This window comes from Mesitornis unicolor, unplaced genomic scaffold (genome assembly GCF_000695765.1).
Source record: "Mesitornis unicolor isolate BGI_N332 unplaced genomic scaffold, ASM69576v1 scaffold7091, whole genome shotgun sequence".
Lineage (NCBI taxonomy): Eukaryota > Metazoa > Chordata > Aves > Mesitornithiformes > Mesitornithidae > Mesitornis > Mesitornis unicolor.
The window spans coordinates 1-27365 of NW_010165731.1; the positions used below are offsets into that span (position 1 = coordinate 1).

General features: G+C 34.5%; 1 protein-coding gene across 1 annotated transcript in view; it reads left to right on the forward strand.

Moving 5' to 3' along the window:
- Positions 1 to 7576: 7576 nt before the first annotated feature.
- Positions 7577 to 27365, forward strand: part of LOC104548651 (vacuolar protein sorting-associated protein 13A-like) — a gene marked incomplete at both ends in the record, with an annotated part of 31168 nt that continues 11379 nt past the window's right edge. Inside the window, 21 exons of the mRNA XM_010194732.1 lie at positions 7577 to 7620; positions 8125 to 8167; positions 9166 to 9261; positions 9537 to 9638; positions 10294 to 10403; positions 10725 to 10784; positions 11861 to 11920; positions 12150 to 12230; positions 12651 to 12708; positions 14321 to 14448; positions 14675 to 14781; positions 15418 to 15589; positions 15941 to 16003; positions 18675 to 18810; positions 19507 to 19601; positions 20400 to 20542; positions 21867 to 22068; positions 22158 to 22272; positions 23883 to 24019; positions 26281 to 26413; positions 27192 to 27309. Of these exons, the coding sequence (XP_010193034.1) occupies positions 7577 to 7620; positions 8125 to 8167; positions 9166 to 9261; positions 9537 to 9638; positions 10294 to 10403; positions 10725 to 10784; positions 11861 to 11920; positions 12150 to 12230; positions 12651 to 12708; positions 14321 to 14448; positions 14675 to 14781; positions 15418 to 15589; positions 15941 to 16003; positions 18675 to 18810; positions 19507 to 19601; positions 20400 to 20542; positions 21867 to 22068; positions 22158 to 22272; positions 23883 to 24019; positions 26281 to 26413; positions 27192 to 27309 (2203 nt within the window). The remainder of the gene's footprint in view (positions 7621 to 8124; positions 8168 to 9165; positions 9262 to 9536; positions 9639 to 10293; positions 10404 to 10724; positions 10785 to 11860; positions 11921 to 12149; positions 12231 to 12650; positions 12709 to 14320; positions 14449 to 14674; positions 14782 to 15417; positions 15590 to 15940; positions 16004 to 18674; positions 18811 to 19506; positions 19602 to 20399; positions 20543 to 21866; positions 22069 to 22157; positions 22273 to 23882; positions 24020 to 26280; positions 26414 to 27191; positions 27310 to 27365) is intronic.

A 27365-nucleotide genomic window follows, 5' to 3' on the forward strand; every position in this document is an offset into this window, starting at 1 on the left:
AAATGAAAACTGAAAATAAAACACCTGGGGTTTTGGTAGGGCGGTGGCAGTCAGCAGCCGCTCTGCAGGCAGCGGTGGCATGCCATTTTTGTTCTGGTGCTGTCAGCTGTGGGTCTAGAACAGTTGCTATCTTTCATTTTTCTAAAATTAAAGAGCTAGGAGCAGAGACTGTCTTAGATAGAGACTGGGCCAGGTAAGCAATAGTCTGTAGAAGTAAAGCATTCTGCCAGTTCTGAAGTGAGGAGAGCATTCTGTCTGAGTGTGCTGTGTGAAGGTCCCTTTAGTAATGTTTGTACAAGAAAACAGCAACAAAAATCTCTCTTTCCAGTATGTCTGGGCAAAGTAAGGTAGCGTGAGAAAAGTAAGACACATTTAATTAACAGATGCATGTGCAGTGACCACTCCTAACTCGGTTTTGGATGTGCATTCCTGGTGTCTGCAGTGTCAGCAAAAGCAAATGCAGAGGTGCAGGGGTTTTTTTATGTGTGTTCATGCATCTGCAGGCGTGAGGCATCCTTGAGGTATTCCCTACCTGCAATTACTTTCTTTTCCACCTGTTATATATGAATCAGATTTTGAAAGGTTTTTCTGGAGTTTTTTGTATCATGGACATTTTTGTTTATATTTTCTTCTATTTTCTATTTGCTTCTGTTTTCCCAAATGGTATCCTTATTTGGTTTCATCTCTGCAGTAATTTTCATTCCATCAGTCAAGTAATTTGTAGGGTCTTTGCAAAGTTTGGTCTCTATGTAGAGTCTTAGGACAGCAGGACGTGTAACTGCTGGAGAGAAAGTAGTCCTTAAGTTGTAGCAGTAAGGCCCAATGTAGTTTGTGTTACAGATTATGTGCATCTTAATTGAAAGGATTAATTTATTGATACTTTTAGCAAAAATGTGTCAAACTGATTGTTTGATTTGTGTACATAACAAGTTTTCAGTTATGATGGTTTCATCGTTCTGTTCAAGGAAGGGAAGCAAAATATTTAATGTAAAATATGGAACATTCTATAAATGTTTTAGACAATGTTTATACATTACAGAATGGTAAAAGCTCTGGTGGTTACTTTTGGCAGCTTATGCTTCTGTGAGGCAGCTCTTACCAGATTAGATGCACATTAGCTTTCTCACTTAAAAAAAAAAACAAAACAAACTAGGTATCACTGGTTGGAGTGAATCAGTGAATTCACTTTGGAGTTTTGATATTCAACTGTCACATTTTTTATATATGTGGAACTTGATTTGAGGATTTTTCTGTGATTTGCTTTTGAAGTAGTTAAAATATTTTAGAAGCTTTACTGTATTTTTTCTTAAAATTGGATTCCTTTTTCCTCAGTACATGCCTTTATACTAGAAGAAAATTAGATTTTCTGTACACAGTCTGTTTACTTGCTTAGTGTGAATATTTAGATATGAAGCTGCGTCTTGTTCTGGGATGTCGAGAACCACTGCTCTGTGTTGTGGTTAAAGAATCACTGTCAGAACTTTATTTTTTTTCTCTGGTCTACTGCACTATGCTTTCATCTGTATATGCAACTTAAACTATGTGTAACGGTATGCACATCTGCAATATTTCTTTCATTCCAGGGATCTTGAAGGACCTAGAAATCATGTTCCTCTAACGAAAAGGCAGCAGCTAGTAGTAGCAATAGCAGTAGACTACTGTCTTTACATGGAGACCATCACTGATTTGTAGATCACTGCACTCACGCTATATCTAAAGTCTGCTGATAATTTTGTTGGCCTCCTAATTACTGGAATTGTGGAACTACATTTTTTTTTGAAAAATAGTACTTTTTCATCTTTGTATTTTGTGTAAATGTAATACTTTTTCAGGCTTGTCTGCATGCTCCGAAAGTGTTTCCTTACAGTTATGTGTTTTCATACAGTGAAAACTTGAGCATGTATTGTGACAAACTTGCTAAATTTAATATAAATCGCATAGTATGAATGGATTTAGGACAATTTAATTCATATATTTTAGTAGTGATCAAAAGGACAGTTCTTCTCCTTGTAACAAATGACCAGTGCTTTTTGAATGTTGTAGCACTGCACAGGTGCATTGTCACTGAATGATTAAATACCTAAAGGAGGTTTTGTTTAGAGCTGTAATGAGCAAATTTTGTTCTTGTGCTATTTTATAGCTAACCTGTTTAGATTAAGACTTATAACCTGTTGGTGGACTCTGGATATATGTATAAAAACTAACTTTATATACTTCCATCTTCTGTAAATTTGAGAGCTTTATTAATGAGTTTTTAATGAACATGCTTAACCGTCATTTCAGTTTTCCATAATGACAGAAATTAGTATGCCATGTTAAAACTATCCAGATTCAATCTGGATAGTAAAACTGTGTGACAACACTACTCCGAAGAATGTATGTGAACACAGCAATAACTACAGAAATGTTTTTAAATATATTTTTTTCCATTAAAAAAAACCCGTCTTAGTTTGAAGGGTAAAATTGCAAACTCTCTCAATACTGAAGAAGTGTGGGATGTCTGGAAACAGTCTTGTGGCTGAGAGACTTGCAAGAATTTTATGACCTCAAATATAAAAGACAATGCAGAAAGGACAGTTTACTATAAAAGTAAAAAAGGTCACTTAAACATGCAAGGCCAACACTGGAAAGGCCAAGGCTCAAAAAAGAATGTAACAGGGAAGGAAAGCATATTCTTTAAGAACTCCATTAGTATAAGGCAGAATAAAAGTTACTGTGTTAGGCAGCCATCAAGGAAAGTTATTGAACTGATGATGCTGGGAAGGACAGTGTTTTAAACCTCTTCTAGTTTTGGTTTTCACTTAAAAGGATAGTTTCAGTGAGCTGCATTAACAAATATGTGAATACTTGGATTAGAAAAACAGGTTAGATGAGTAAGTTAGGTATTTTTCAGTGGTCTACACCTAATCAAGTTATTCTTCAATACCCGAAGAAATGACTGAAGCAATGTGAGATGTTGACACTTGTCTGTGACAAGTGAACTGTAATTGAGGTTTCCAGACACTTTGAGAGACCAAATAGTTGTTTCACCAAGGTCCATGTTGGCACTATTGTCTTTTGGCTGAATCTAAATAACATCTTATTCAGTGTCTTGATTAGACCGTCTGAATAGCCCTTTAAAATACTTAATTATCTGCTGACTTGGCATGCCTACTTATTAGATGATGTCTCAAGCATATCTTACTTAACACAGGTTATTTCAATAGCTGTTGTCTCTTACAGGGACAGCTATATTAGTAGGATGATCTAGGCAGATAATTGACACAAGTTTGTGAGCACACGAGTACTTTTTACCTACTTATTTCTGGCTACAGCTATTATTCTAATAAAAGACTATTACTTTTACATAACTTTCTTTGTCTAGGTATTGCAGGTGCAGTCCCCCCCCTTACATATTAGTGATTTGACTTGACTGAGGAATGAAGGATATCTAGTAATTTCTCCTTCCTTTCATGACCTAATTTACAATAGATGTCAACAGAGGAGGTAGTTTGGCTGACACTCAGATCCTCAAAGACTTACAGCTTGTTTCCAGAAGGTATGATTAAACAGGAATAATTAATAGCACAAACACAAGTGGGAAATGGCAAAGAGAACAGTTTGTATAAAGTAATCAAAGGGGTTCACAAGCTGACAATGCTGTTGCTAAAAAGCAGAATTTCTGTTAAAATGTGTGAGCTGGAGTGTAGGGTACTGGTCAGCTATCAGCTGAGGTATTTTCAGTTTCTGATGCCTATCTTTCCTTTTTCTTTCACCTATCTTCCCTGCCTGCTCCCTGTCCCCTCCCCCCATCCCGTTCTTATTTACAAGACAGCAGAAATGTGATGAACGCATAGGTTAAATCTGCAGAATTTTTTATGTGGATTAATTTTCTTCTCCCTCTTTAAATTCTGTTGACATCCATAACAGAACTTCAGTAAGGCATCTGTGGTGAAATGGCTTACTGAGTATGATCTTATTTTCTAGATCTCTTTTTTTTTGTGAGTGAAGTCCTTGATAGTAGAAGTTGGTTCGTGCACTCAAATTAATGAAGTTAAAAATTAAAAATATAGATCTGTTTCTTGCAGAATTTTGTCAATTGTTTGATTTTGTTGAATTATTTACAATGCCCATGAATCGGGATAGCTAAGAATTTTCTTTATAATATAGCCTAAATAAATCCTAGACTGCTATGGATATTTATAAACCTTCTGGCTTTTATCACTGTTCTGGCAGTTAGCCTGCATTTTTAACTCTAGATATTTATATAACTCCAACTATTTCTATATACAGTTTTCAAGGTTCCTTAGTTGGACCCATCAAATGAGGTTGTATCTGGATGCATTTGAGTCGTCAAAACAAAGAAATATCCAATTGCCCCCAATGTGGAGGAAAAAAACCCCAAACCCCAACAAAATAAAACAACCAAACCCTGATGTATCTTGAAGTTTTTGCAAATGAAATCCATTGGCAGTGCTCCACGACAGTAAAGTTCAGTAGAAGTGTTATGTCCTGTAACAGGCTTTTGTTTTGTGATTTTTCTGCTGCTTTTGTATGGGCTAGTTTGTGGTTTGTTTTTTGTTTGTTTGTTTGGGTTTTTTTAGTTTTGTGGCTTTTGTTTAGTTTTGGGGTTCTTGTGTTTTGGTTTTTTTTGTGGTTTGGTTTTTTTTTGTTATTGTCTTGTTTTGTTTTATTTTCCTATTCTTTTTAACCCTAGCAGAACAGTCAGGATTGTTGCTATTGCACTTGGAGCTGTGTGTCATTGCAAGTGAAACAGATGAATGTGGTAGAGACTAGATTTTGGCAATGAAGGAGAATACTGATATGGTCAGTTATGTCATTTCTAATCATGAGTGCTAAAATTGGTTGCCAGCTGGGGTGTAGTACTTTGGAACTAGTTCATGTTGACTTTTAGGAACGTTTAGTTAATTACTTTCTAGAACACTCTCAAATGTAGGAAAAAGAAAGGTTGTATAAATGTACAAAACATAGTGCTTTAGCAGTAGACTTTTGTGTGCTTTGATGGTCCATGTTCACAGTGGTCAGACCCTCAATCAAGGCATTTGTAAGTAAGCTGTAGTATTTTAGTGAATGTGTTTCAGTAATTTTATACCAAAATTGAGATGTTTGAAGTTTTACTGTTTTCTGTATCTTCTAATGATTTTAACTAAAACCATTGAACTTACTAATTGTAAAATCATAAAGAAAGGTGGTGAAGAATTATTTACCCTACTTCCCAATCCTAACATTTCGTGCAGAATTGTCAAAGCTACCTTGTTTGAAGCAGTATCAATGCCATGTTTATTTTCTGCCATTATGATGTGCTCACGTAAAATGAGCTATCACAAAATATTGTTTGTAGGTGCTTGAGATAATAATCCTTGCTCATTTTGAGTACTTTGTTATAGAAGCATTAGGGTTGCCAAATTATTGCAGTGTAAATTACTGTGCCTCCACTGAAATGTGGCAGGTGCCAAGCCCTTGATAAATGCAAGGTAATATTTGCTTTGCCAACAGTGAAAGTGAAAGAAACTAAACCCAGTTAAACTACTTGATGTGTCACATAGTCTTAGAGATTGCCTGGAATATTTTTACTGTATCTCGACTGACATGCAAAAATTGCATGTCATGCATGGTAGCTCTGGATATCCTTAGAATTAGTTGCCATGAATACGGTTATAGTTAGTGATATCTTCTTGAAGAAGCAAATGCTTTTTTTTTTTTCAATGTGTGTCTCATATAATGAAACTCTCTCTAATAGAGTGTTAAAGTGACATGTGCAGGGTCCGCTTTATCAGGGAATAAATTTAGGGTAGGATTGAACCCAATGGCATATAAAAACTGTCACCTTGTTATTACCTACAAAGACTACCTAGACTAGTTATAGTTGCTAGAGTAGTTACAGACTACTGCTGGGAATTCTTTCTTTGATTTTTCTTTTTTTTCCCTTTTCTAATGTCCCTTTCAATAAGTGTGTGCGGTAAGGCTTAGAAGCAGAACCACCAGCTCTCAGAAACACCCTTCTGCATATAGTATTTCTCTACAGAGGCTTGTGGTGACACATGTCTGATTTATAGAATTATGCTGTAAAATGATAATACATTGTTGCAAAGAATAAGTAAAATAATTTAAAAAATTATATTTTTGCAAGTACTACAAGATGGATGGGTTAATTTACCTGATTTGCTCTTCTGCAGCAGTTCAACAACTTGAGCCAATGGTTCTAATGAATCCATCTTCAAATTTAGGGTCCAGTTTCCCAAAATTGGTGATACTTTGATCAGTAGCCTAATACCATCAGCATTATATAACTGCAAGAATATTTCTTGCAGTTGGTGCTCTTGTCTCGCCATACGTTTGGCCATTCCTAAGCTGTGTCCCCGAGAGGAGAACATTATTTGGTCCATCAAATCTTAATTTGTGTCGTGGGTTGAGATAAGTACAGTTTAATGTCCCAAAAGTGGGACTTCCCTCTTCTTTCCCCAGCTTTTATTGCTGAGTATGACATCGTATGTTCTGGGTTATCCCTTTGGTCAGCTGGGATCAGCTGTCCCAGCTGTGTTCCCTCCCAGCTTCTTGTACACTCCCAGCCTACTCGCTGTCGGAGTGGTGTGAGGAGCAGAAAAGGCCTGGACTCTGCTCAGCAGTAACTAAAACATCCCTGTGTTATCAACAGTGTTTTCAGCACAGATCAAAAAAACAGCCCCATAAAAACTACTGTGAAGAAAATTATCTCTATCCCAGCCAAAACCAGCACAATTTGCAATCTCAAGTTGTGTTCCTTTCCAGGCCTATAATCTGCTTCTGGTCTCCTGAATCTCATTTATGCCGCTGCTCAGCTGTATCAGGTGTCGGTTCCATGTGCATGTGTTAACACTGTACAACTAATTCAAAAGTAACCATTGCAGATGTCCTGTCTTTCTTGTAGAATTTGCAGAAGACATAGCTTCAGACTATGTGCATGTTTTTAAGTTATGAGTTTCCTGGTCACTTCCAATGTTCTTTTGTTACAGCAGCTATTTAATGTCAAGTATATTGTAAAAACACATCTTGCAATTCAGATTTAGTGTGTTTACAGGATACTGAATTTATTGTTGTCCGAAGACATTTAAACGTTACTGAAATAGGAAGCTTTTACTAGAATGCTTCCTATGAACTTTTATAAGCCTATAAATATAACTTGCAAATATAAGCTCTTTTGAGGGCTAATCATTCACTCTAAATTTAATGTTGCTAGATTTCCACAAGCATAAGAAGCAGATGGTTGAGGAAAAAGAAGCAAACTTTTAATTTCAAAATGGATCCATACAAAATGTTACAGCAGTTTCCAACATTTTTACTTTGAGGAATCTTAGGTTCTTTTTCAAGGACGTGCTATCTCCATAAGGCAATCTCAGATATTATTTTGGAGCATGCATGAACAGTGTGTTCTTAATAATCTTTCATGAGTATTTGATATGTGGATTGTAGATAATCTTTCACAGCAAAGAGCTGAAGAACCACAAGTCAGAGACCACCTACTCAGACTTTGATGTTTAGCGTTCACCACTACTATGTTCCTTATTGTGGTTTTACTTATTGGCTTCTTTGCTTTTAGGAGCTGTAGCACTGAAGAATCTTGAAATAAAAGAAAATGCACTGGTGAGTTAGTGAAAATAAAAATAAAACTTGCAAAGACGATTCTCAACATTTTGGGCTGTACATGTTTTTTTGGTTCTTATTTGAGGTTACACTAACTTTTAAGTGAAAACTTACTGTTTTGTTTTCTCTGTACTTGTGTGAGTTGTTGTTAATTTGAGATTAAATTTAAAGGTGAAGGTGTATGCTGACTTCATTTAGCATTTTTTTCCCCTAAAAACTAAAACTCTAAGCAATTGCTAAAACTGTGTTTTGGTTAAAAGCAATGTTTTTTTCTATAGCTCATGAATCAAGAAACTTGCTTTTGGGACTGTATTTAGTCTAACATGGCTTACCAGTCTAAATAGTAGGAAAATGCTTGCTTGTTCCATTATACTGAATGGGGTTTTTTTCAGTGGTTGAAAGGTAAATTTGTTGTTAAGGTTATCATCATGGTTTTTTTCCTATATGGGAACATGTCACAGGTTGCTGAAATGAGCTTAAATGTTCTAAAACACTTTATTTCAGAGTCAACTGGATGTGCCATTTAAAGTTAAAGCAGGACATATTGGTAAGTTACAGTTTATCATACACCCATAGAAGAGTTACTAAACATACTACTTTTCCTTGCAGGTGGCTCTAGGCACCCTGAGCAAGTAATTTTCCTGGTTTCCTGGATTTGCTTGCTTTGTACTCTCTGTAATGTGTATCTTATGAAAAAAACCATCCCAGTTTGATGCAGCTTCTTTTCTTGATCTGAGATGGTAAAGTTAAAATATACTGGAGTCTTGTCCATTAACTTAAATACTAATGAGAAAAAAAACCTGAATAGACCAAAGATGAGCAACTGAGAAGGACTGTATCTCATCCCTTTTCTTGGCAAGACTCCACAACTGATTCTGTCTTCCACTTCCCTTTCTATCCTCCTTCCTTGTTTTTGCTAATATGAAATGTTTTCTCATTGCAACGGTGATGGTCTTGTAAAAGTTAGTGGTTTCTTAAAGCAAACTAAATCTAAAGCCATTACGTTTCCCTTAAACCTACCCTGAAAGTATGTATTTTCCTGTTGTCATAGTTCATTAAAACTGGCCCTTCTATGAAGAGTGAGAGAATCTATAATCTCAGGTTCCCCATGTTCACAAAACATGCACATTACATTAAGACTCTCTTCCACAGAGAAAGAAAGAAAAACATGTATTTTAAAAATTCTGAATTTGTGAGTGTTTAGCTGATAGATGATGTATGAGCTGCCCATGCTTTTCTTTTTTACAAGGGTGCTGCAGTGGATTTGGGAGGGAGCAGGTGCTGTTACAGAGAAGGAATATAATTCAAGGGAATAAGGAGAGGATCTGTAGGCTTACTGGTTCTGCTCATGGAAAAACTTGCCTCATGTTCATCTGTGTGCTGTGTAAAACAGCCCAAAGGACAGGTGCCTCAGGTGCACTGTATCTTCTGTCCAGTATAGTAATTGTTCAGAGATTTTGTGGTTGATGCTGATTATCTTTCTAATATTTTTTTACAGTCAATTATTTGCCTATATATCTCAACCTTTTTCATTTGTATTTGTAGGTCAGCTTAACCTGCAGATTCCATGGCAAAACCTTTATACTCAACCTGTTGAGGCAGTTCTTGATGGAGTTTATTTGCTTATTGTGCCCACAGCCAGTAAGTTAATGTAGAGAAAAAAGTGAGTAATGGATTGATGGGATTTCAGAAGTATCTGTATTGGGTTGGTATTGTTTTAATAAGCTTTATTCTTAGCAGATACTCCTACCAGATGAAATTAGATAATGGGAATAGGGTGTCTTTACATTTAGTTACCTAATTTTTTGCTGCTGTGTAGCTATTAACAAAAAGTGAAAATCATTGCTTTTGAAACAGCATCTTCCAAAAACATTTAAGGTTTTTTTGTGTCACACCTTTTTACATTGTGTACTTAGGCATAAAATATGATGCTGAAAAAGAAGCCAGGCAGCTCTTGGAAGCAAGGCAAAGGGAATTGCAAAGGATAGAGGAAGCAAAGCAGAAAATAGCTGACCAAGGTAAGAGTGGGGAAAGCTAATGAAAGTGACACTATTTCTTTCTTTATTTTAATCCAGAAAGATGCTGGATTTGTCACCTAGTATTTTCAATTCTTGTTTTTTCTGTTGATGCCTGTAAACCTGTTAGTTACATATTTTTAGGTGTAGCTGCCATCAATATTGCAGAATAGGCATACTGAAAATAAAAAGGCTCAAACATTGACATGATCTGATATAAATAAGGCTTTTGAAATATTGCTTGCATATGTCTTGTTTGCCTGACATTTTCTTTCCTCTTCTTTCATAAAGAGTTTCCAGTAGCAAAGAATTTTAATGGTTACACCTTTTTAAAGATTCTGTTTAATTTGTTCTTTGAACCATCTTAAATTTAACTTTTGGTTAAAGAAATATGTACTGGTCACCTTGAGTGTTTGTGTACCAGTCATACTTTTGAACAACCTGATCCATCATGCAGCCGTAGTAAAGCTGAAACTGTCTAGTCTGAGGATATAAATGTTGTAGATTATACTGAAAGGACATGTTTTTATACAACTAAAATATAATTTTATAGAAAATTTAAATATTTATCATACAAACTTTATCATTTTATTGTTTAGTGTAGTTTTAAAAACACTTCACTGCGAACAAAATGTTAAATTTGTTTTCTTTAACTTAGATAAAGTGAAGGAAGAGAAACAAGACACTTTTGTAGAAAAACTAGTCACTCAGGTCATCAAAAATCTTCAGGTGAAAATTTCCAACATCCATATTCGCTATGAAGATGATGTAAGTAGTTTTGTGTATCTCAGCATAAGGGATTGTGTACTGTACCATGAAACTGTCTGATTTCTTTCCTCCCCATTGCTTTCCACGTTGAGTGAATCTTAGTGAAGTTTTGGGAATTTCGTAGTCTTAGAAAAAAATATTTGAAAACTGATAAAAAGGTTGTACCAAAGCATAAAAATATTTATAAGCATATAGTTGGGTACAAAGAAAATATAGCTGTCACATCTTTGCTATATATACTTTTTTATTGTTGGCTATTTATTTTCAAATCTAAATTCAGAGCATAAGATAATTTTTATTATTTTCCCTCTGCTCTTTTAGATCACAAATCGGAATAACCCCTTGTCATTTGGGATTTCACTTCAGAATCTAAGTTTGCAGGTGATTTTAAATTTCAGCAAAAAGCATGTTTCATAGGTTAAGTTACGTGTTTGTGTATTATTGTGCTGTCTGGTAACAAACTGTCCAATGAAAGTATGTGTATAATCATGAGTAATGCACAGTGGTAACTACTTGGTTTATCAGATCCAGCATAAATATTGTGGCAGGGATGCCATCAAAGATAAAATGTTACCTTTAAAACAGACCTTTGAGAGGAAATTCTTAACTCTTCTGCCTGCTGTACTTTGTGGTTGCCAAGCACCAGACTTTCCTGGATTTGGGCTATTCAGAATCTATGAATATTTTACTAAAACTGCCATGAGCCCCAAGAAAGGGTGTTACTACTTGATATTGAGGAGGAAAACAAACAAAAAAAAGAAACAAACAAAAAAAGAGGATAGTATCTTGTTTCAAACTAGAGCTCGGTTGTTTGATCTGTAATCTCTACTCTGAAGTGCTTAAAGTAGTCATCATAGACTGCATTTTTTTTCCTGAAAAACTACTTAGTAGCAGCAATATGCTGATTCTGCTGAGTTGCTCCAATTCAGTAGCTTTTGCTGTGTAACTGATAATCTTAAAGAAAGCATATCTAAGTAAATGTTACTTTCTTGAATGAAGTAGTTGTCTTATGAATGCTTGTTCCTAGTGCATTGAAAGATTTCTGCCAGCCCCTTCCCCTGAACAGTTTTGCATACTGAACAAAAACTTTGATATTCTTACTGCTTCATTCTTGAAATGCATATTAGCCTTGGAAAAGTATAATAGCATATAGTGTTTCGGTTGGGCTCAAACAAGAATTCTACTTCCAGAATTAGAAAAGAATTTTAGACCCTTGTTTATCTCTTTCCAAAGAGCCTGCCAGTCACTGCATGCAAATGTGTTTTTGGGAGAAGTAGCCGTACCAAGTTTCCGCTTAAAATAATGGCTTAATAATGTTAAAACAGATGACCTCCTATTATTTTCAGAGTGAGGTTTAATTATGATGTTCTTCCTCTCTTTTTTCCTACTTTGTTTCAGTGATGATGGAAGTGTTGGTGTATTATGGATGTTGGAATAATTTGTAATTCTCATTTCAGACCTCAGATAAGAATTGGAATCCATGTTTACATGATGAAACTGCCAAGTTGTTCTACAAGGTAGAGTATAAACTGTATGCTAAAGAAAGAATTATTAACAAGCTGAATTAGACTTCCTTCCACAGAAAGTGAGATCAAGAAAACATGTAACTATATAGGCTCTAAAATAAAAAGATGTATAGTCTGCAAGGAATATTCTGAATATTTTCATTCATCCATACCTTGTGAAATCCAGATATTTAGTCTAAATTTTTTAGGCATTAATACATATGTTCTGTTGTATTTTCAGCTCGTACGACTGGATAACCTTTTTGCTTACTGGAATGTGAAATCAGAGATGTTCTACCATGGTGGTTGTGATGAGTCATTGGTAAGTAAAGCATGAGATAATGGATCTAGTATTCTAGTTTGTACTCTGAAGCATAGAACTCAGTTTCACACTCAGTTCTGCTTCTGTTTATGTCAATGTCCCAGAGAACTGTCTTGTTACTAATAACTTTTTTAGGAAAATTACTAAATGTAAAGGTTTTTATGTGATGGAAGTACAACCTTCATCTGAGTAAGTTTAAAAAAATCCTTTGGCTGTTACAAAATTATATACAATATGTGGTCATCTTACTGTTCAGTGATTTTATTAGCTAAAAATAGAAGTCTTACTCTGTGTATTTTGAATTGTACTGTGTATCAAAGGGATTATCTGAAACCTGTATTAAATTGCTAATATTTTATATTTTAAAACCTTATAATGAGATAAAAATGCCACTTGTTTTTAACTCCATTGTTTATGTAGATTAACTTAAAACAGGGAGTTGCCAGCCACAGTGTGATTCCAGAAGGTTATGATTTTGGTAAGTGGTATTTTATTTGTAGTATGTGTATATAGTTTACTTTCAATTTTTAATGCCTCTCAGAAGTTGCTACTTTGGCTGTTGCTCAAAGATCTTAGCAAGGAGTGCAGTTTAGTTCTTATGTAGGTCTCTCTGTGAATTCTGTACCATATCTGTAGCCTTAAAAAGGCTAAAGTATGAGTCTTGAGTTATGTACCATTCTAATCTCTAGCAAGCAAGTCCTCCATTTACTATAGCCAGGGTTAAAAAGAGCACTGTTAGTTTTATGGGTTTTTCTTGCTGCTTTTGCCTGAAAGAGAAAGCCTTTTGTGTCTCTTTATTTGACTACTAGAGATCTATTTAGGAATTTATTCTGAAATCTTATCTTTTTCAGTTGCTAGCTTTGACTTTTTTACAAGAAAATAAATTTAATCATCATCAGTTGTCTCAGTTTTAACATAGAAGTTCAAAATAGTTGTATGCAAAAGTGCAGGATTCAGGATTTACACTCTTTAAAATTCAGCAGTGCCATCAGAGATGCAGATATTTAAAGAATTACATCATGCTGATATTCTATGGTAAATGAAAATCCTGGCGTTTTTGGAGCAACTTTTTATATAGAGACATTGGTAGAAAGGTAGTAAGCACAAAACCTGTTTTTGTAATTTGATTTAAGTACAAATGTAGTGCTTAAACATAAGAATGATGAAAAGCATAACTTAGGATTCTAAGTACAGAGAGAAAATTAATAGAAATGCTACCACTTACAATGTGTAGAATAAAAGTAAAATAAGCTCTGCAAGAAATGTAGGGCTTAAAATAAAACGTAAACAAATTAGTGTCAACACTGTTTTGTCTTGCAAAAGTGTTTCCACTTGTATGAACCTTTCAGTGAATTTAGAATATTGGTTATGTAGATCTATCAGTTCTGCTGTTGAAATCAAAGGAATTTTATTTGTTAAAAATACAATATACACAAGTTCAAGTAATATATAGATTCTTATTGTTACATCAATGGCTGAAGCAAATGGAAAAATCGAACTAAACATGGCTTCTGAACACTGTATTGAATGCCTGATATTGCCAAATTGTGGAACAGATAAAACATTTCTTCTCTAAATACTTTTCAGGTGATGTGCTTTGCTTTATATAGGATTCATATGTTTTCTTCCATGCTTATTTGGGCTTTGATTTAGAAATGTGAGATGTTTGGTTTTATCCTCTGTTTTAAGTTATCAAACAGTGTGAAACACCACTAACATTTAAAAAAAACTCGTTATGGAATAAGAGTCATTGTAGTGAAATAAATGCTATGTTTGAAACTGTCTTATACTATAAATAGCTTGTATAATTCAAAAAATAGATTTGTTGCAAATATAAGCTATAAATTGAAACGTCTGCCATGTAACAGTGCATACAAGAAATCTTGTGAGAATGTTCCACAAATGTTTACCGAATGAAACTGGAAATTGAGCATAGACTGAACTGTATTTTAAGTTGTATTGATGAAATCTTTGTTTTGAAGTCTAGAATTTTTAAATTAATAATCTGGCATAACTTGAGCTGACATGTATTGTGTACCATTTATGGCAGTCTTAATTGTATTTTTTTTTATATTAACTTCTGTTTTTAGTATTCCGTCCAATTTCAGCTAGAGCCAAACTCCTTATGAATCCTCGATCTGATGTTGACTTTTCATCCCCGAAAATGGATTTAGATGTAAATTTACAGGATATAACTGTTGAATTCAGTAAGCCACAGGTATAAACTGCTTTTCTTAAGTTATATGTAATGTGGTAAAAAAGTTAGCTTGAAAGAATTGAAAGAAAAGTAGTCTGAAATTTTGATAAACTTACAGTATTGATTCACTTAAGTCTTGTTTATCTTTTTAAGTTATTTTCTTTTTAAAAAGGAGCTTGATTCATGTTCCGAAAAAGACAATAACACCCAGATTGACATTTTAATTTTTTTTAATTTTTTTTTTTAGTACTTCAGTGTTATGGAGCTTCTTGAGTCTATTGATATGATGACTCGAAATCTGCCATACAGGAAGTACAGACCTGATGTTCCATTGCACAACAACGCTAAAACATGGTAGGCCACCTCAGACTTTGAAAATAATTTGCTATTAATTTAAAATAATTACCAAGGGATTGTTTCTTATTAAGGAAGGTTAGAACTAATTTCCTCCTCATACACTCTTCTCTTTTGTTTCTGTATGTTCTTCTTAAGCTAGGAGTATTAAAAAAAAATAAATGGTGAGGAGCTCAAACTAAAAGAGAAGACACAATATTTGAATGCCTGCATTTGCTGTTGTGAAGACCATAAGTCTGATAGTATTTTAATTATGTTTTGATGAAAGATACCCCATTATGTGTTAGATACTATTATCTAAAAATAGGCAAACCTTTTCAATACAGATGGCAGAGATTTGATTTCTTTTCAGAAGATACCTTACAAGTATGTTTTGATTGTGTGTTATTATTTGTATGTTTTGATTTATATGTATATATGTGGGCAATTTTTGTACAAGGTTACTTTTTGGTTTTAGGGTATAACAACCTGTCAGATTTGTTGGGGGTGAGGGGAAATCATTAGGTTCCTATACTGTTCATAAGTGTGATATTTCACAGCTTGGAGTTTTGTTTAGTGGGAGTCTGCATAGCTCTAGGTGTATTTTTAATTTACCAAAAGAAATGTCAATTTTACTTCATTTGTCTTTGCTTTTAGGTGGAAATATATTATTTATGGCATCCTTGAAGTAAATGTTCAACCTAAGCTCCAAATGTGGTCATGGGAACATATTCGGCACCATAGGAGTCAAGTGAAAAACTATAAAGAGATGTATAAAACAAAGATAACATCAAAAAAACCTAGTGAAGAAATCTTAAAATTGTTGGAGGTTAGCCATTTTCTATTAAAGGCTTAAATGTTGCTCATCTTGCTATATTCTTAAACTTAAATTCCTGCATATTCCTAAGTCAGTGCTAAGTTAAATTTTCAGTGGCCAGATTTGCAACTTCATCAGTACCTTTCTCTGTGAGTAGCATTAGTAAACATTTTAGGTAATTTTCTTAAATTGGTAACTGCAGTGAAGAAACAGTGATATGCTTTTCAAGGTTCGAGTTTTCAGCTTGAGCAAATTAACTTGGGTTGCATTGAAAGAGTTGTTTACTGTCATTTCTTGTAAAACTGAGACAGGAAATCTAACCAAATGAAATTGTCAAAGAATAATTTCTCACCTCCTTTCTAGGAATTTGAAAAGGCCTTGGATATTTTTAACATCACTCTAGCACGTCAACAAGCAGAAGTTGAGGTAAAATTTCATCATTTGAGTCTAAGAACAACTGCAACATGAGGTTGTGGAGATTTTGGACAGATGCATTTTAGTTCTAGTATTTGAATTGTGCATCATACATACAGTCCTTCTATTTTCCATGTATTTCATGTTTGTTATTATAAGGTGTAGTTAGTTTCAGCTTGCAAATAAACAAAAATTAAATAGCTCTGTGTATTGCTTCTTCAGAATTACTGCTCTGGGATAAATTTATTTCCACTTTTGCTAAGGAAGATCTACTGTGGAAAATATGGTCAAAGAATGATCGGAAAAGTCACGTTGGAAGCGATTATATCCAAAGCTTCAGACTTTTTAAATTTTTCCCCAACAGCATAGACTATTAGTTTATTGCTTTCCTTCCTGATACCTTATTACGTAGACAGAACACCTGTATATGTAGTATGTTGACTTTTTGTTATTATTTGCAAATGTTATTTGAGATACAGGAAATGGAGACTGTATTTAGGTAGTTAATCACAATTAGGCAAGATAATGTAACTTGAGTAGTTACACTTTATTTGTTTGCCTTGTTTTTCATATGTCAGTGTACTGCTTAGTTTGCAATGTAGTATCTGAGCATCATTCCAGGAGACTGAAATGAAATCTGTATAAGTTTTCTGACGTATTCCTTCTGTGAAGGAATCTTTCTCCATCAATAGTCACTGTGACTAAAAAGTAAACAGAATATGATGTTTAGAATCTGAAATAATGTATTGTTAACTAAACTTCATGAATGGTAATAATTTCTTGTGGCAGTGCCTGAAAGAAATTTAGGGTGGTTTTTTTTGTGGATTGTATTAACTGTGTATTAAGACAACTTAGAGTTGAATTTCAAGGGCTTGCTTTTCTCCAGATCTTGAAATCAGGCTCCCAAGAACTCACATTTTTGAACATGAAACCATCTGATTTTCTGGAAACTTTGTAGTAAGAATTACGTATTCCAAATCTTGGCTGATTTTAGATCTTTATCGCTAGTGCCCTAAATACCAAAAACACCAGCTTCAGTGAGCCAAGCAGCAGGTCTCTATATCAGATACCTTAAGAAATTTTGTGCTTTCAGTCTAGAGACGTCTTCATAGATGATTGATCTAAGTCAGAGTATGGGATGACCATCTTGATTCTCTTTCTTTTAGTCAAAACAATTTACATTACTGAGTAATCTTTCCACTAACTATTACTGTATTTATTGCTAAACCATTGTAAATGGAAGATCAGGGAAGCTCAACAGGGTTTCTTCAGAAAATTTCTTTAATTCCCATACTGCACGGATGTTTTCTTCATCCTCACAGAAGTACAGTTCCTCTCCCTTCTGTCTGTAGCCTTTTTTACCTTGGATTTTGGTGCCAGCTGTTGTCTCAGACATGTTGAGAATCAGAGCTTTAAGCATAGCTTCTTTTTCTCTGTGGCAGTTGTCCTTCAACACCAACTCTTTGGTGTCCTAGAAACCTGTAATTTCAGAGGTTTAACAGTCCTTTTTTCTAAGACTCTTCTCATTCTTTCCTCAGACTGTTAGCTCTGTAACATCTGCTTAATGACTTGGTATCCTTTATAAAGAGGACTTTGGAGGTTTTTTTTCAAACTTCTTGAGGCCTTACGTTGTTTAGCTGACATTCTGTGTCATCTTTCCGAGGTGAATCAGTAGTATCGGTTCAGAAGCCTTTATGTTTTGGTGATGAGTTGCGACTTCCATTGGCCTGTGGGTGGATAGATCTGACAAGTCCCTGAAAAGTTCTGATTTAGAGCCAGCTATTTTCCCTATTTGGGTTGTAGAGAGTTCTTAGGTTTATTTGAATGCTGAGAAGGAATACCTGTCTCACTCACTTTAGGTATGACATTCACTAGAATATCCCTAAATTTAGGGTTTATCTGCAAGTGTTCATATCTTTTTGTTATTAGTTATGAAGAGTAATAACTGGTTTGTGTGGTTTACTACAGATTTGAGAACTCCTCTGTATCTTGGATTGCTTGATGGTTTGTCATCACTTATGCCAAACTTTCAGTGAGCAAGTTGTGTAGTTTGTACTTTCTGTGAGAACCCATACTGGGTTCATCACTGGCATCAGACAGGATGTCCCTTAGTTGTTGAAATAATTAGTGTGGGACAAAGGAGGGCTTCCGTACTGTTGTTGCTGTATGTATGAGATCCAGGAATAGTTTTCTATATTCCTTAGAGTAAATACTCTATTACAAGAGTAACTGTTTTTTAAAATTGCTTTGGACATCTGTCTTGAAATTAAAATTATGGCAATCGTTTAAACTTTGATCTGGGATGACACACCAGATGTGTGGTTTCACGGCCTTGTGATATGCTTTAAAAAAAGATCTTTCTCCTGGTTACTGTTTTAAGCAACAAGCATTACATCTGCTGATTACTGTTACACAGTAAGCATTACAATGAAGCTTAACAGATTGGCTTCAAAATACATATATTAAAATAGCAAAACAGATGTAAATAATTCATTGTATGTGTGATCAGTACTATGCGTATTAGGTATATTGTTGGGCCTGTTGTTCAGGCCTCAGTACTTCAAATGGTCATCTAATGATGTTTTGATGTGTTACAGCATTTCTTGGATCTACATTTTTCTTAGGAATAGGAAGAAAGAAGCGTGAAGAAAATTACTTGTTTGTGGGGGTTTTTTAATTTCAGGCAACTAAGGCTGGATTAAAAATCTACAGACCAGGAGTGAAACAAGATGATGAAAATTCTGGTGGGTGGTTTAGTTGGATGTGGAGCTGGTCAAGACAAAAAAAGGATGAAAAAGAACAAGAAGTAAAAGGTTCAAGTATGTTCATGCATTAGTATTTTTTTAATATATTATTAAAAACTACTTATTAAAATAACGAGTCCCTAACAATGGAACTTTGGGTTTGTTTAATATTTGGGCTGTTGGGTTATTGATGTTTACAAAGTAAATGTAAAGCTTTTTTTTTTTGTCTGATGAAGTTGTTAATTGTATATTACAGAAGTTATCTTACAATTCCTTCCATAGGTTTGTCTGAACTAGCTTCAGTTTGTGGTTTATCCAGCCACAGTTTTTGCATTTGTCTGCATGATCTATTGTGTATGAGAATTTGAAGACAGTGCTAGAAAACAGTAGCAGTTAATGGAATGTAAACAATTTTACTTACATTCATTTTATAATTTGGCTATTTTATGCAGTGTATTAGAGTTTGATTCACTTAAGTACACCTAGTAAAGGTTGTGGAACATGGCAAATAAATGAAAAAGTTTGCTTCTATTGTTAGTAAGCTAGGAAATGGAGTAGGTTGGAATAAAAGTATAATTGGATTTTAAACCATGCTTTAGGAGACTTAGGGCTTTCCTTTACACCTCAGGATTTTTGCTTTTACTAATTCAGGTCAATGTTGACTATATATACTGTATGTTCTAGAGCTGCCAAGCACTGGAAATTGTATAACCGTATTTGTACTTTTCAGATAGCTATATTGAGTTTAACTAGCCTCTTGCTATGTGACAGGTCTTGAAGAGCTGATGACATGTGAAGAGAAGGCTAAGCTTTATGCAGCAATTGGATATAGTGAAACAGCTGTGGATCCAACACTTCCAAAATCAGTAAGTCATAGCTGACTAGCTTTATCTACTGGTAAAAATCTGAAGTTGATAGAAAGTCTCTTTTAAAATTACTTGTAGTTCAGTCTGTATATTTGAATACTGTTCTGACACTTTTCAATTAAGTTACTGCATTCTGGATTTGTGCAGAACAGAGCATCCTTAGATGTAGTTTAAGAAGAGTGGTTATAGAGCATACTGTGGATATTCTGAAAAAGTGCAGAATTAAATTTTGCTCACTCATGTTAGAATAAAATCATATAAGTAGTATATCATTATTTTGAGTTACGAAATGCTTCATATATTCTCTTACAATATTCAGAGACCTTTTTTAATAGCACATTAAGTGATTCACTGCGGTCTTCAATGTGACTGATAGTAGATGAGGTAGAGTAGGTGAGTGAGTATATAAGGAAAGAGGTGATTGAACAACTGTAGTGGGGAAGAGCAACACTTTTGAAGCATTTATAAGTAGTCTGATAAGTCATGTTTATGTGAGAAATGATGCACGATACAATGGACTGCCTTTGAGCTATATACCAGAGGCCCTTTTTCTCAAGATGTAGTGTAGAGACGGTAAAAACATGTGTTTGTAAGCACAGTTTACTTTTGCTCTAACCCTACGTCTTCGTTATCACTGTTTGGGAATGACTTTTACACCAGCTATGATACAAACTATTTATAGCACTAGAAATATAGTATTGAACCGATACTTGTAGTTTTAATCTTTTGATAAACAATATTGAAGTGTATATTAACATATTTTGTTATCTACTTTTGTTGTTTTTCCTGCATATCTAGTATGAAGCCATGAAATTATCTGTGAAGTTATTAAGCATGTCTGTCTCAATAAGAGAAAACAAACAAACTCCTAAGCTGGTAGAATTTGCATTAACTGGTTTGAGTACAGTATTTACCCAGCGACCAGGTGCACAAGCAATAAGGTGAACTTCTTCTATCAAACCGTTTTTGCTCCTCATGAAATGCTAATGACAGCTAATAGGCATTTAAGGCTTTGTTATGATGTCTAACTTCCATTTTTCACTGTTGTTTCTTGTGCAGTTTGGGTGCAGAATCATCCTGCAGCTGATGGAAAAAGTGAATCAATATATATATTTCCATGATTAAGTTCTCTCCATCTTGAGAATTTTTGTGCCAATACAGATTTTCTCCCCTTTTTCAGTTTATCATTTTCACATACAAGCAATCCAGTTAATAACTTCTTGCTTTGAAAAGTGACTGTTACTCTGTTTGGAACTTAATCTGAGGAAGGTGATCTTATAACCACTTGTGTATAAGCATTTAACATGACTGAAAAGTTCTTGAGTTTTCAGTTGACCTTTTAGATTTGCAGAAGTTGTAGCTGATGATTTTGGCTTGGTTTTGTGCTCTGACGGTAGATGTCAAAAAGCAACAATATGTGGAATATTTTATTTTCATTTCAAATATAATTTCTTACAAATTCTGAGTACGGGTAGCTGTCACGTTTTAAAACTTGTCCCCTCTGCTTTAAGAGCATATTATTTGGTTCTGTTGATCTTGCTGAGTTTTATGAATAGGGTTGGGTTTTTATTTAAGTTTTACTTGCAGTTTTTGTTCCCCTGTGCTTCTAAATGGCCCTAATGCTGCTATCATACTGAGAAAAAGGGAATAAATGTATTTTTTACAGTGAAATATTTTCCTTTGAGTGTTTAGAGATAAAGATCTTCAAGTGAGAACTGTTAAAGTGGTGGACAGGGTATTGGAAAAAAAATAAATCCAACACATAAAATATACTTCCTCAGAGTAGTGATGCTATTAATCTTGTGGTTGTCTTGCGGTGTTTCTTTTATTTCTCTGCACTGGAACCCTTCCCTTTCTGCTGTATCTCTCTTCCTCAGTGTAAGCTGTGCCGTGTAATTCCTGAGCTTATACCACAGAATTCCCATTTGCATGTCTTTTCCCTGCACTGACACCTATCCTAATGAAGAGTGTATGAAGTGAATAAGTTGGACCCTCCTCTTTCTTATTTACTCAAGGGTGGCTAATAGACACAAAATATAATGAAATGGAAAACAGTTAACAGGTGGATATATGTGTTATATCCTCAGACTAAGCTATTTATATTTGAGGTAGGGTAGAGATACATTGTTGTCGTTCTTGTTTCTTGGGTTGGGGTTGGGATTTGTTTTTTTTTGGCTTTCAGCTCATTCCTTATACTCTTACCATCTAATTGTAACTAGCCAGATGGATATTACATCTGAACTTGCTGTTTACCCTTCTTTACAGATTTGAAACAGAAATTACCTCACTTGAAGTTACAGGCATGTCCCGAGAAAAGTGTAAACCCTGTCTCCTATCTTCTCGAACAGTCTATTCGGACAAGAGTACTTCACTCTTAAGTATAATGTTTGAGACTAATCCTTTGGATGAGAAAGCAGATCAGAGGCTTAGAATAGAATCACAGCCACTGGAAATAGTATATGATGCAGTAAGTAAATATTTCAATTAGTTAGAAATCTTGAAAAATCATACTTCATGGTAAATTTGCCATATATTGTTTTTGCTTTATTTTAACAGATGACGATAAATAGCTTAGTGGATTTCTTCAGGCCTCCAAAAGATGTACATTTAGAGCAGTTGACATCAGCAACTCTGATGAAGCTTGAAGAATTCCGTGAAAAAACATCAACAGGCAAGTGCAGCATGCTTTTCTGATTACACACTCAGATTTTAGATTTCAGGAATGTTGAAATATTATATCTTACTGGATGAAGATGCATGGATCCAAGTCATAGCTTTCTAACATAACACCTAAATAAGCTCTATCTCATTACAAAGCATTTGCTCTAGGTGTTGGATAATGAAAACTGAAAAAAACTTAGTCTTTTTATTAATCACAGTTATTTTATTTTGGAAATCTGGAAATATAGTTGGCATCCAGGTCTTCATTGACTAATCTAGCTTTCCTGTGCCAGGACAGCCTTTGATAGTTTTGGAACAGTTTTGATTGCTTTCTTACCAATGTGGATGTGCTGCAGTGTTGTGTTGTCATCTTCATAGTTTACTTCTTTACTTCTGTGATCATCAGCTTGTTGCACCTGCTAAATGCTTAATGGGTTGTAGCTGCATCCTAAGGCAGTTTTCAGTGCCTTGCTTGGAGCAAGACCATTCCTCTTCAAATGAACAAAATAAAAATTTAATCTCAAATGTTTTGACAGTCTGAATTTCCCAACAAATTGCATTATTTTTAAACAGAATTTTTGTAAGATCTTATACTTGCTGGTCTTCAAGATGGAGATGTTTGTCAGGAGAATCAGTGTAGACTTCAGTATCTCAGTAGTAACAGCAGTAGCAGTTTGACCAGTGCAGTTGGCTACTTGCAATAAGAACTTCTACAACAATTAAATTTCTCAAACTACATAGGACAGCGGGTTAATTTGGCAGTTGCCAGGTTGCAGTACACATTCCAGTTATTCTCATTTAATCTCTGCTCTGTATGAAACTTTTTTGGATTTGCATGCATCATGTTGCTGTCTCTACTTGTCCATTAGAATTGTTAGTTATCATCTTACCTACTTGGTGCTTCCTTAAAGACTGCCTATAATTGTTGGTCCAGAAGAAATCTGAAGAGCATCTGTATCTGTAACTGAACTTAGTTATCTAGCACTTTTTTTCATAGTTTAACTCCAGCCAGCAACTAAGCATCACACACAGCTGCTTGCTCACTCCACCCTGAAGTGTAAAAGAGAGTTGGAAGAGTGGTAGTGAGAAAATTTGTGGATTGAGATAAGGACAATTTTAATAAGGAAAGCAAAAGCTATGAGCGTAAGTGAAGCAAACAAATTCATTCACTACCTCCCAGTGGCAGGCAGGTGTTCAGCCAATTCCAGGAAAGCAGGGCTCCATTCACACGTAACAGTTTCTTGGGAAGACAAATGCTGTAACTCTGAACTCCCCATAACTTTCCTCTTCCCCCAGCTTTACATGCTGAGCATCACTTTATATGATATAGAATATCCCTTTGATCAGGAGTGTGAGGAGCAGAAAAGGCCTTGACTCTGTGTAAGCACTGCTCAGCAGTAACAAAAACATCTCTGTCATCAACACTGTTTTCAGTACAAATCCAAAACATATGTAAACATCCAAAAACAACCAAAAAAGAGAAAAATAACTCTGTCCCAGCCAAAACCAGTACACATTCACAGATCATTTAAAGCTAGACTTGAATTTCTTTTATAGTTTAATTCCATGGCTTCTATATGGATTAGCTCATTTATATTTACTAATTATATTATTTTTCAGGTTTATTGTATATTATTGAAACCCAGAAAGTTCTTGACCTCAAAATCAACCTCATGGCTTCATACATCATTGTTCCACAAAAAGGATTCTATGACCATACATCAAATTTACTACTTCTGGATCTTGGTAGTCTTAAGGTATGTATTTATGTAATGAAGTAACTTACTGAGTGTGATAGGTTTGGCTTTTATGTGATTTCAGTTTCTTAATTTGTATTTTGTGGTACTGATTAAGTAAAAGTTCATCTTACAGTTACTGTGTTAAGTATTTTTTTTTACACTGGTTTTCAGTCAAGACAAAAATTATCGAACTCTTCTCAGTTCATTCTTTCAACCCAGAAGAATTGTTACAAAATAATCCTCCCCTGCAGTGAAACCACTGTTGATGCTTTGAAGTGTTAGGTGGAAGATGTTTTATAAGGTTTTACCTTAGAATATAAAATAGTACACTTTTTATCTATATGATTAAGTGGTCGTCTTTTTTTTAATATTACTACTGTTATCAGTTGCCTTCTGGTTTTTCAGTTTACTTTAAAATGAGAAAAGTAAACATACTGGCAGTTTATAAGGTAACTTGAATAAAATAAATATGTTTGAGACACTTCATGCAAAGTTGAAGTAAAAAAAGGTAGTTTAATGATGTATTTAAAATGGTAATTTAGCACTGTAGAATCATAGAAGAGACTGTTCCTACATATTACTCATTGCTGAACCCTTCTTACTCACTGGTGAACTTGTGTTCTTCAGGACAAATGATCATACAGGTAGATGGGGAATTTAATTGTTGTTTTTTTTACTTATACTCTGGGTAAGAATGTTTCAGCTACTTAGAATCTGTTTAGATTGCCTTATATGCTTTTTAAATAAAAACTTACTTTCAAACCTACAGTCTTGCTAACATAAAATAGTTTTCCTAAGTCTCTGCAACAGACTGATTTTCTGAGCAAGTGGATTTCAGTTAGAATGTATCAGGTGCTTCAGAAATTTACATTAATAGAAGATATTGCTATATAGATACTAAAAATAATTTGGATTTACATCCAGATCGCTTATTTCCATGACTAATCATTTTACCAGCCCTTCTGAATGCTGGTCATTAGTAGGCACTTTGTATAGTTCGGTAATCAATCTGTGTATTGGCTGGGTGCTTGAGACAGCCTCCTAGATCTAATGGAGGGGGGGCGAGAGAACAGCCCACCTCATTTACTCCACCCGTAGGAAATTACTCTCAGAATAATACATAGAAGAACACATTTCAAAATCAGACTCCAGTAAATGTGTCTGTGAGGATTTTTTTCTGAAATGAATGAGGAATTTTCATAGTGAATATAGCTCTTAGATTGGTTCTTGTCCTTTAATAAAAATTAGAAAGCAAGATGAAGGAACTGGGCAATACGCAAAGTTAGATACCTCTAAGGATATGATTAATAATTCTGTGTCCACTTTGAGCGACATATGCTTAAATGAGATGTAGGTCATTCGTTGAAGGAGTATGTTTAATGCAAAACAAATAGTCTCTTTTCCTCAGTAATATACTGGATAAAGTCAATCCCCAAGGGGGAAAATGACACATAAAATTAAAACTGTATCTCAATGCAGCTACATAAGTGGGCTTAATTAAGGTTGCGTGTACAATATCAATTTGGTAATTCTGAATTTTTAATCTGCAAATTATTTTTAATGTAAAAGTTGCCATAGTTCAGTGGCACTGGAGAAAGAAATGCTGTGCCTTAGCCACTAGTATTTAAGCCCGTTTTATGATTTTGAATCTTGTCTTGATTATTACCTGCATCTGACAAAACCAGATATGGATCCAAAATTATTAGATGTTTAAGGATGAAGACAGCCACATTTCATCAGAGATGAATAGCAGATACAAATGAGAAATACTAAAGAAGTTTGGGCATCTCAAAGCTGAGTCAAACAGATATTGACTGATATTGAAGACATTGAACATTGATGAGCAGTGTGAACCCACTTTTCCCTTTTATTCTGCTTGACTGATATGTAACAGAGTAATGCCCATCACTAAATCAACAGGATTAAAAATTTTTAAATACTGAAAAACTGAACAGTTATTCTGCTGATTACAAAGTATTTGAGACTTTATACTTTAAAATATGGGTCACTTTCTAAAGGAAATTATTCTATAGAAAATAGATGTAAAATAATTTTTTCTTTTTGTTTCTTGAAGAAGAAATGGAATTAAATACTCTCAATTTTTTGTTTTGATACAGACTGCTAATTTTAGATATCACTTCTGCTGTGATATTTTTAAGACTCTGAGCCCTTATAATGAGGGCTTTAATCTTTTGTCACAGTAGGATCAAATATTTGTAGAACTAGTGCTTTGAATATTTTAAAAATTGTTTTATGGTTTTTTTGTGACTGTTTTTAAGATGCAAAGCAAAGGTCGTTCTGATATATCAGAACTCAAAGTAGGACAAAGCACTATTGAAGATATAATGTCAAGAGCTTATGACAGTTTTGATGTCCAACTCAGCAGTATACAGTTACTTTACAGCAAATATGGTAAGTATTCATGAATAAGTAATCTTTATGAGTAAAAGTATTTTGATGGTTGATGTGCCTTTTATATTTTTAACTGAAGCATCTTTGTAACATCTTTAAACTCATGTTCTAAATTCTGTTCTATGAGTGTGTTAGGAATTTCCAAAACATACCTTTGGGCCTTAGATTCCAACCTTAGCTTTGCTAAATGAATAAACTTACAATAAATGTCTTCAAACATAAGGGTTCTCATTTGATTTGTTGCATAGTAAATATAAGAGCATATTTAATTAATTTATGATATTTTCCCCCAGTGCCTTTTTCTTTCTTCCTTTCAAATTTAAAGCCGAATCCATGAGTAGTTGTATATTTGATTATTTTGTGAGGGTGAAGAAAGGATCAGAATGTCCTATTGAATGAAACTTTTACTATTAGTTAAGGAATTAACAGTATAGAAAGAGTCAGAACCAGAGAAGTCTTAAGCATTTAATTTGTAACCCTCTGATTCCAGAGGGGAATCCAGAGCCTGAACTTCCAGTACTGTGCATATTAAGAATTGGGGCCTTAGAAATCTGCAGTGTGGATGGAGCAGCTGTTTAGATGTGAACAGTAGAAATTAAGTAGTCTTGTATGTCTGAAGTTTGGATCTTGTGTAATATACATGTATTGATAGAGCTTGTGTCATCTAAGTTTTTAACAATGTATACTAACTAATATCAGATACTTTAATTTTGTGATATGTGTAATGAGAAAGAATCTCTTTCAGTGTTTAAATCTTAGGTTTTCTTTGCTCTTTTAGATGAGAACTGGCAAGAGGCTCGGAAGCTGAAATATTCATCTCAACATATCTTGCAGCCCTTGGATGTAAAAGTGGAATTTAGCAGGGCTATGGTTGTTACAGATGCAAGAATGCCCAAGTATGTGTTTTTTCCTGTTTTGAAATTTTATGGTAAATGACTTTTTTCTGGGGGGG